At 40.0% G+C, this 10,985-nt stretch overlaps 1 protein-coding gene across 1 annotated transcript; it reads right to left on the bottom strand.

Annotated features, from left to right (window-relative positions):
• Positions 1 to 280: 280 nt before the first annotated feature.
• miip (migration and invasion inhibitory protein) lies at positions 281 to 9,732 on the bottom strand. The gene is made up of 9 exons (XM_085274333.1): positions 9,371 to 9,732; positions 5,947 to 6,122; positions 5,557 to 5,662; positions 4,019 to 4,130; positions 3,861 to 3,940; positions 3,640 to 3,766; positions 3,029 to 3,125; positions 1,516 to 1,635; positions 281 to 1,335 (listed from the first exon to the last, which is right to left on the bottom strand). Exons 1-9 carry the CDS (start codon positions 9,600 to 9,602, stop codon positions 1,198 to 1,200), a joined length of 1,188 nt encoding a protein of 395 aa, XP_085130459.1. The 5' UTR covers positions 9,603 to 9,732; the 3' UTR covers positions 281 to 1,197.
• Positions 9,733 to 10,985: the final 1,253 nt, after the last annotated feature.

Genomic DNA, 10,985 nt, shown 5'->3' with positions numbered 1-10,985 from the left:
TATTTGTTAATGACAGACATGAAACATTCTTGAGACGGGAATGAACGCACTGCTTGCTTCTATTTCTGAAGAAGTCAGTCTAAATATTTCACAGCAAATTGCGCATATCATCGAAATCCCAAAATGCATCTATGCCACCGTTACCAGCCATAATGATGATTATGCAATGCCATCTTGTCACTCTCTAGTGACTTTCAGATCCTGTTTTCGCTGAAGGAAGAAAAAGTTGGTGCTTCTAACAAATACACTGAAAGGTTTAACGACCATAATCAACAGGGTTAGATTCGTTTATTGACAAGTGTTAGAGAGAAAAACACTTTTGCTATCACAGGGCCACATCTTACACAGAAGCCTTTCATTTATGTCACAACATCCGCAAAGTAAGTCAACTATCGGATGTCTGTCTGTCAGATAACTCAGTCTCTGATGTTTGTGGCACAAACCTTCAAAGTGCTTCACCAGAACAGGAAGATATGAATTATTACCCAGTCATTATATCCCTTCTGAGCAGCAGAAATACATCAAAAAGAAATCAGTAGAATCGTGTTTACCCTATTTCTGTGGATTTAATTGGTTGAAATACATTGCATGTAGATTTTTTAATGTATTCAGAAATTCAAATTAGTTGGCTTAGAGGGGACAAACTGGAAAGCGACAGTGTTATGGGTGGGATTTCTACAGCATGTGACATTTAACATAGGTGTTTCTTTGGTTTCCTGTGAACTACTGCTTCTGTACCTTACATCAGCCCCTGCTTTTGCTTCTATTGTGTTCTCAGCCCATCATTAAGGAAGTGTCAAAGGAAGCTTAAAAACAGAAGTAAGCTAGACCCTGGAGCCAAAACAAGAGGCTGGAAATGGAAAAGCAAACTTGAGACAACCAAAACAACATCCTTTATGTTGCAATGTTGTACATACACTTCACTGAATAATTCTAAGTAGTCTTGCTTCACATCCACAAGGCTGTTGACAGTAACATGTGCAGTCTAAATCGGTTCAGCTTTTAACAGAGATGAAAAAAAGGAACAACCAAATTGGAATTGCTGCAGTTATTCAAGTTTTATTGTACAGACGTGAATAAATTAATCTAATCTGTCATCTATGACAAAACTTTTTAGACATCCGCTCAAGGTTTTCAGTTTTGGCGCTTAAAACAAACAAACAAAAAAAAGCCCACTCAGTATACTTTGATAGTTTATCAGCACGCAGGGTAAGGAGGGTAAGATATGCCGCCCACTCTTCTTTTTGGATTAAACCGTTGAAAGTTGTGACGAGCTAAGCGAGCCACATCTGAGATCTGGTTTGGGTTATGAGACACCCTCAGTGCAGACCGATCCTGAAAAATATTTTTAAAAACACCGTTTAATTTGTGACATGTACAGCACCCTCCGTAATTATGTTAACAAGAGCGAGAAACTGTATACTAGGAACAGCTGCTTATTTATTAATTATTAAATCAGTCAGCCCTGTGGCAGCTTGGACTGTACAAAAACCACACAGTTGTCCAGTTCCTCACCTCCAGTTGTTTATTCAGTGGTCCTTTTGGGTTCTTCACATTAACACTGCTCTGCAGGTCAAGGCTGCTGGGTGGTGGCAGGGTGCTCTGCCCTGTGTTGGACCACCCTGATAGACAGTGCTTGAAGGTGGAAAAAAAAGAAAGAAAAGAAAGAATGCTTTGAGATGAATTTATAGATTTGAATACAGGGGCCATAACACAAGTTGCAGAGATGGCTGATCGGCTATACAGACCTCATGGTCAAATTCACAATTGCGGGTACTTTACAGTCAGAACATCCGACCAATCAGTTTAAAAAAAATAAAATTAAAAAAAAAAAAAAAGATGCTAAAGCCTTTCTAGAGATGGGATATGCAACACTTCTGTATCATAGTATCTGGTAAAGTGATGGCATTACTTCAGATACAATAATTTTCCTCAGAGCTATATTCATACAAAGTCATGGTACTTGTGTAATATACCTGAGATACCAAGTAGGACATCAAGCCACACAGGATGCATGAGGTCAAAATTTTCTTTCTGCGTCATAACAGGCCACAGTACTGCAAGTGTTCACTATGCTGAGCAACACGCATTCTGAGAGGTACACATTTATCAGGAGTAGTAATCTCGTGCATGCCTATGTCTTAAAGTTTGCAGCATTTAAATGTGCTGTGTCTACAGCACCATATTAAGGTGTTTATTGGTCTATATCGCCTGTACAGATACAGGTGATGCAGATTTGTCAGCTGCACCTCCATGATGTGGATCTCCTATTCTACCATATCCCAAATATGCCCTCTTGGACTGAGATCTGGTGACTGCAGAAGACATTAGAGTACAGTGAACTCACTGTCATGTTAAAGAAACCACTCGTAGATGAACATGGCCTCAGTCTCCTGTTCTTAGCTTACAGGAGTGGCACCCAGTGTGATCTTCTGCTTTTGCCTTTTCCTATCAGGTCAATGCAACCTCACCCAGAGAAATGCGGCTCATCGGCTGCTCTGTCGCTTTCAGACCATTCCCTCTTAACCCTAGAGGTGGTTGTGTGGGAAAATCCCAGGAGATCAACAGTTTCTGAAATACTCACACCCACCCGACTGGCAAAAACAACTATGCCACGCTCAAAATAAGTTAACTCACCTTTCTTCCCTATTTTGGTTCTCACTTTCAGCAGTTTCAGCATGTCGTGTTGACCATGTCTACATGCCTACATGCATTGCGTTGCTCCCATGTGACTGGTCAATTAGATATTTGTGTTAGCAAGCATATTAATGGGTGTACCTTACAAATTGGCCAGTGAGTGTGCGTTTGTGTGTATATACTGAAACATTACAGTTTATTAGCTATAAGAGCAGCAAGTAAGACAATAACCCGTGCACACGGTCTAACTGTTTTTAGGAAGTGAGATGTTGCACCTTCAAATCACCAATGAATGGAAAGACACAATGGCTAGAAGGGGTTTTATTATTGTGGGACAGTGGTTCAATCAAATCAAGTGGTGATGATCTTTAGTCATTAACCTGTAACTCACCGATGGTAATCCTAAACTGTCAGAAGGGTCAAAGCTGCATCGCCGATGAGCTTTGTATATGTAAGGTGGCAGAAGCCTGGTGCGAGGGATGCTGACCCTTAGAAATACAAGAGAAAGAAGATGAGTAAGAAATCTGAAGAAATCTATTGTGAGGTGATAATTTTTTCAAACTAATCCTGATAATTTTTTAGTCAATATCACACAGCAACACTACTGATTACAGCACATTTGAACAAAATGTAAAATGAGAATACAGGCGCCGTTGCTTTTAGTTATTAGGACTTGATCCAGTGGAGGTTTCGGACGCCCTTTTCACAGGTTTCCCTTGCCTTGTTGCAGTGTATCATACTACAGATCAAAGCTACCATAGCTTGCTTTTTGTGTCGCTGCTGTTTTACTGAATTCAGAAACAGCTTCAGCTTTTAACGTGTAAAATATGGGAAGGCAGAAAAAAATAACACAAGGTCTAAGTCCCTGCTGCACACAGTAGAGCTGCTGCCTCCTGTATTCAATTGAAAGTGACAGACTAATATATTTTAGATAAAACTGATGAAGTGCTTTAATGTTCATAAGTGGTTTAACAATGCAGTTCAAGTGCAGGCCATCAGTACCTGATTAGAGCAGGTTCAGCAACAGTGTGAGGGTGGGAGGATTTAGGCTTTTTGCACAAGGGACAGCACTCCTGAGAGTGGAGGGGGACCGGGAACAGTCTGCTGTTAATCCTGTAAGAGAATGTACCTGCACAAAAGGTGAGCAAGCAGAGACAAGTGTTAGAACAGCCTTAATGAGAGGAAATAGAAAGTGGCCTGTTCAGATAAATGCTCCCTCTTACACTGATGAGTGTCCATGTTAGCTTGTGGGCCATCCTTGTCTGTTAGCAGTTGTGTCACTGGCTGGTTCCCCTGAGAGAATCTGTGAGGAAAATCTTAATGAACCACAGGAAAACACAGTATGGATATATAATAGAGATATTTAAAGAGCACCACTCACTCGGTTTGTCCACTGTGGACACACTCGTCCTTATTGAGCGATCGAAATACACAGAGATCATTGAAGAACTCGTCTGAGCGCTCTATCAAGGAGTCCTCAGTATCCAGCACTCCTAACAGGGTAAAAACAAACATCAGCTGTTATCGGTACTTCTGCTTCAAAGATAAAAAGTGGACTCAAGGAGTGGAGATGTCAGAAAGCAGCTAAACAGGACAGTTATAAGCACCTGGGTATCCCATCGGCCAACAGGAACCACAATAACAATACATAAAGGTCAGCTAAAGCCGAATACCTCCACAAGGTAAGACAGGTGCTGAGAAGCCAGCTCAATGTTAGGAAAAAGATCCAAGGCATCAATACAAACACCCTACCAATCACCAGATACCCAGCTGGAATAATAAGCTGGCCACAGAATGAGATAGACACTAATGATGTAAAGACACAAAAACACCTTACAGTGCACGGAGGTGTCTACCCGAAGTCCAGCACCCTGACGCTCTATGAGCAATGGAACGAGAGGCAAGAGCGACAGGATGAAACACGGAGCATACGTGAATATACCATGAGGATCGCCCCTTGAGATGAGCTGCTCCAAGAATACCTCAGGCAGCTGAAGACAGACGGTGATGACAAAGAGGAAGAGGAACTATCACTGGACGACCAACCTCCTGCATAGGATGTACCATTGACATAAGACAGATACAGAGGAAGTGGCTGACACCAAGAAATCCTACCAGTTGCTAGAAAAGGCCGGCTTAAAGAACAGCACAAAGGTTCAGTCCGAACCTGGGTGGCTGGCTGGGATAATGTTCAGGAATATGTGTTGTTCATATGGACAAGTGTCCAACTCCCGATGGGAAATGCTACCACAGGTAGTAGAGAACAACGGGGCTAAGAAGTCTCTGTCCAGAAGTGCAGTCAGTACCTTAAACTCTGGTAGAGGATCAGAGCCTGACGAACATGCATACCACACTCCCAGGGGGCAACGGGGAGAATTTTGATATGATAATTTATCTTTCATCATTATTAAACAATTTAAATATCAGAAAACAGGTCTATGTAAAGAAAACTTAACATGCAACATTACACTAGAACTATACTCCGCCTTAATTCAAAAGAAAAAGCTGTAATAAATGTATTGAGATGTCTGTGGATATCTCCACAATCAGACTTTTTAAATTATTTGTTAATCTTGGGCACCACAATAGAAAATGCAAAGGTTATATCTAGGTTATATCTATTTCACTACTGCAGGTTCTATGAGTCAGTACTTTCAAAAGCATATTGTGAAAATGTATTACATGTGGGATTAAAAAAAGAAATCATGTAACTTGACTTTTCAGCATTATAGATTTCCTGTTACTAGAACGATTAAATCAAAGGTCAGAGGAAAGGTCAAAAGGTTAAATAGATCTAATAATAAGATTTGAAATATATGCAAACTAATTTAACCTAAATCAGCAAAGCGTGGCTCCCTATATTTCAGGAGCATTTTGGCTGCAGATCAGTGCGATATGTGACAGACCGATAAAGCTTACCTGCTATCCAGTCATATCCGAGTAAGGGTGGTAGGTGATGCCTCTCTGGGTCAAGGACGTCTTTGAAATCGTCCGACTGAAACGTGACCCTGCTCTGCACACCCCTCTACAAAAAGAAAGCAGGCAGTGCATTAGCAATCAGCATATTCTACTTCCACCTTTTCAGTGGACATAAAGCACACAGCTTGCTGCAGACTTGTAGTTTATAAACTAGTTGTAACGATATAAATACAAAGCTCCCAAACCAATGTAGATGTGAATTAGCTTTTTTGAAGGGGGATTGTCAGTGAAATACTAGTGAGTGCCTTTTCAGTTTGAGATGAATTATTTATTCCTACTAACTTTATAAGAGTAACACAGGCAGGGTAATGCTGATGCTCCTTTGCTTACCTGTCCTTTGCTCGGATTTACTACACAGGACTTGGTGCTGAATGGCTCTGTGTCTTGTTTCTTGCTGCCTCTAATGAGATCTGATTTAACTGTTTGTTCAGCAGTTCCTTCTCTGTGTTTGGTGAAAGATGGTGTGAAAACAGTCTTTTTGATGACTGTTCTTTTCTCACAAGTGTCTGATGAAGACAGGAAGAAAATGATTTCTAAATGATTATTTCACACATTACATGCAGACCACAGGCTCACAGTCAAATGGAAAGTACCAGCAGGATAAAAAGGCTCCACGACAAAAAAACAAAACAAACAGAAAAAAAAAACTGCCAATAGTGTCAATAGTGAAAAGGTGATAAAGACACAAATATTTTTTTTATTTTAGTTACATTTGAACACATATCAGTTAATTGTCATCTCTGATGAATGGTAATAAAGGTGCACTTTGTAGTTTTTCTTCCAGATACTTTCATTTCATCATGTATATACTAAATCCACTATTAAAAAATAAAACCAAGCACCATCCACTCTCTATAATAAAGCTCACATCTCCAGGGAAGAAATACTTATATTTAAAGTACTTTATTAATAATTACTTCAGGCCTCAGTCACACTACACCACGAAAAACCATTTGTCTTGCATTTGATTGCGAGTGTCTGAAGTGGAATGTTGAGCATCTTAATTTAATCAAACCTATCATACTATCGAGGGGCGTGAAAGAAATGTGAATATGTTGCACTGTGTGAGCGAACTGCTGCTTCACTGTGTCGAAATGTGACTAAAAAACTGAAACGCCCACTCTGCTTGCTGTAAACAGAAAAAATAAAGTTTTATCCATTTATCTGTTCAGTTCAGTTCTGCTTTATTTCAGGGTTGTTAGGGAACAGAAATATGCGGGCCTTTGCTCTAAACACTCACAGTTACGGGGCAAAGCCAAAGTTTTGGCACTGCACTCAGCTTTGAGCAATCCATCCGTAAAAGTTACGCACTCATTCTGCTAAACTTGCTCTCCTCTCATTCCAAATAAATGAACACTCCTAAAGACAACTAATGCACATATATCGGGCGCAAAATAAGACTTTTTTGTGCTATTTGCAGGCATTTGCTAAAAACTTTAGCAACTCAATTGTATGTGATTTATTACATTATATCCTCACTTGGAGAAGTAAATGATGGAGCAGACTAACTCCGACCGATCTTGGCAATTAATTTTCCATTTACAAATAAGACAGCGATTAACTGCAGACGTGATACAGGTTTACTCCCACAGTGTGGCCTATGCAGTCGCTTTGCAACCAAAGCTGGTCACTGAGAGGTTGAGGGTGCTGCACGCTTAACCTCTAGATCATAGGTGTCAAACTCTGGCCCGCGGGCCAAATTTGGCCCGCAGCCTAATTACATTTGGCCCGCGAAGCCATACCAAATTACTATTAGAGCTGGCCTACCTGTATTATACAGCTAATATATATATTGTTTAGTATTAAGCTTTGCTTGTTCCATATTCAGTTTTTCAGAAAAACTTGTTTGAGTCCATAAGAAAAGATTTATTCTTATATCTGGAGGAAGATTTTTTTTTTTCAATAAATATTAACGTTAGCCCGCGACTTTGTTCCAGTTTTGAATTTTGGCCCACTGTGTATTTGAGTTTGACACCCCTGCTGTAGATGACAATTTGGTTGGTGCAACTATTTGCAAAAAAATTCATTCCAATCACTCACCAACCACCACCTCTCGTGATCGCACAGAAGTTACCGGCCTATTTTTCCTCTAGTGTGACTGAGGCCTTAGTGAAATCCGAAACAGACTATGAGAGTTTGAGAGTAAATATGTGAAGTTTGGCTCTGTAATGTCTGTTACAGCATCAGGCGCTGCAAGTTCTAACTGGGAATGAAGCAGTAAAGTGACGGTGAGGTTAGGGTCTTTTCACTCAGGAGTGAGGCAGCAATTGCACCTTCTGTTGCAAAACCAACAAACATTGCACATTACATGTCTTCAGAGACGCCCACATAACAAGGCTTTCTGACTGCGAGATGTGAAACAGCAGCCGCGGTGCACAGACCCAGTTCAGTTTCACAGACTGTAGAACAACCCACATGGCACAGTAGCAGTATCTGTATTAACACACAGACTGCTCTGGATATGATAGCAAATTACCTTTTTTATCTTGTACACAAATATTTTGTTCTTGGTAGAATACTGAAATGAACGAGCTGCGTTTGTGTTTATACATTTATAAATTTGCCCTTTTTCAATCTGGCTGTCTGTGATCGAGAGAATCAAACCCCATGTGTGGCTTCTTCGTGGTCTGCCAGTAGCGAGTCCACCTCTAGATGTTACAGCACCACAGATCTGATGCAGATAGCAACAGATTAGAGATTTATCACAGCTAATTGGGGTATTATTGCAAATAGATTGCATGTAAGTGGCAACTTGATCCTTTTCAATCAAAAACTGATTAAACAGGATCAAGACTGAGTCCATCGTATTTTCATTTTATTGTAGTCTTGACACACCAAGGTCATTTTGCAGATGGCAACTGACTGGGAATGGTCTCAGACTTGGTCACTGACTTCGAAATAATATGTTACTATTTCATGAAAAATATATGTTGACTTTCATTTTGATGGCAGCAAAACATGGGCCAGGGGCAACGAAGGCCAGAAAAGTAAATGGTACTAAAAAGAAACAGCTAGAGGAAAAGGGGCATAGAGCTTGTTAATAATGCTCATGGCATGGGAATACATCAGCATCTATGAAACTGGCATCTGGAAAGGTCCCATGAGTGCTCAAATATATCCTCGTTTCCAGACTTCTTTTTCAGGGAAAGTCTTGGATATTTCAGTTCCTCCATGCTGCATGTATTTCAACAGCATGGCTGCTGGGCATTGAACTGGCAAGCGTACAGTTACTTCTAACCAAGTAAAAGCATTTGACACATCATGAAATGAAAAATTTGACGAAGAAGACCATCTGAGCAGCTAGAATCCCCCAAAAGACAAGAATGGGACAACATTCCTGTCCCACAAATCCACCACGTGGTCTCCTCGGTGTCCAGACGTGTACACAGTGGTAAATATGATCCTGTCCCAAGTTTTTTGAGACGTGTTGCTGCCATCAAATTCAAAATGGCATTATCTTCGCCTCTAAAACCGTACGTTTTCTAGTTTAAACATTTGTTCTAATGTGAATATGCGCCTACGAGATCTACAGATCATCGCAGTCTGCCTTTATTTACGTTTTACACGTTCTTGGAGTTGGGGCTGTATATGTGAAGGAGTTTAATCTGGCTATCTGGTAAACAAAACGTCGACAGCTTTGGTTTGTTGTGATGTGAGGTCTGGATTGATCAAGAGCAACTCTGATGTGACCTTAGCTCATTGCTAATTACTTCTCTCGTGCTGCTGGCGTCAAGTAAACAAACAGTTTAATTACCGGCAAACTTCACGGAAGACTTGGCTAGGGCCGCCCTTGCAAGGCCGCGGTCTCCACCGGTCATCCCGATCGTTTCTTCAAGTGGTCTTCTCTCCTCAGCTCCATCCTCTCTCTCCCTCTTGCGGCTTTCACGGCAGCCGCACAGCCGCTCCAGTTTCTCTCCATGCTGCCTCAACTGGTCCAGTAACTGTTTATTGCGCTCTCGCAACACCTCCAGCCGATCCATGGACATTTAGTTTTAATATTAGAGAAAGCAAATAAACTGTAGCTTTAATTAAAAGTACATCAAACACACAAAGAAACTTTCGGGATCTTCTATGCTTTCAATTAGGCCGACTCCATAACAACGCGTTGACAACAGTGATTTGATTGGCTGTTAACATTTTACCCACAATTCTGAGCATTCTTAAAGTGACAGGCACACGTGTAACTATAAATTTTCACTACAAGGCCAGATGTTGAACAACAGAGGGCGCCACACTTCCATGATGGAAACACTGATGAGACTGATGGGTGACTTCCCCAGAAACAACAGGACCCACGTTTTTTAGGATATTAGCTGGCTTTTTCTCCCCCTTTTTCATCCCCCCTTTTAAAAAGAAACACTTATAAGTACATTTTTATGTTTCTGTTTTCAGTAAGTTTCTGCTACTACTTAATTTTTTCCCCCAAGAAGCACGAAGGAGTGACCAAAGTCTAAAAAATATCAAATTCTTCAGTAGCATAATTTTATATTGTCGGGCATTTTATATCACAATGCCCGACAAGTTTATCTCACAATAAAAGTATCCTGTTACCTGTACTATTTCAATAAATGTATATGTATAATATATGTACTTCAGTAGTTACTTGTTATTTTTTGTTATATTTTTACTTTTGCCTTCCTCTCCACTCAAAGCACTTTGGTCATTTTCCTCTAACCTCTGGCATCAACAAGGCATTTTCTTTCAGAGAACCGCCACTCACTGCATATTTTCTCTTTTATCAAACCATTCTCTGTAAACCCTAGAAATGGTTTTCTGGGGAAACCCCAGCAGATCTGCAGCATCTGAAATACAAGTCCAAAGTCCCTTAAATCACCCTTATTCCTTCAACAGAACTTCTGTACTGTAAAATGGTTCCAGTTAGTGATTTGCTATTAAATATGATATTTTTTGGATTAACATCACCTTCTGCATACCCATTGCCAAGATAATAGAGGAGTTTTGAAATTATGTATTTATTTTTAAAGTAGGAGAATTTTTTTTAAATGCCATAAAGGAGAACATAATCCAAAGTTCATTATAAATATTAAAATTAGCAACATCATGAACAATGTACCTTAAAAGCAGTTTGTTCCTATGATGTACTAGTTACATTCCAATACATTTTTAATGTTGATATACATAACCATATAATATTTAATCATGCCTCCATAACTTTGCAACCTTTTGTTTTTTGTAAAAAAAATTTTAGTGTTTCTGTAAAAGTACTTGGTTGCTCTCTACTTATTGATAAGGTCAGTGATGTAAAAAATATGAACGCACAAGGTCAAACTTAGTCTTAAAGCCATTCACAAAGCATGTTTTAAAAATTTTACAAAACACGAGCCCAACAACATCCAGCTAATAAATGA

The sequence above is a fragment of the Mchenga conophoros genome, linkage group LG5 (genome assembly GCF_057382185.1).
Source record: "Mchenga conophoros isolate Kocher_MC1m ecotype Shallow Benthic linkage group LG5, M_conophoros_male_GT1.1, whole genome shotgun sequence".
Taxonomy (NCBI): Eukaryota; Metazoa; Chordata; class Actinopteri; order Cichliformes; family Cichlidae; genus Mchenga; species Mchenga conophoros.
Note: the sequence above shows the minus strand (reverse complement) of the source record. Positions and strands in the feature narration are given on the sequence as shown.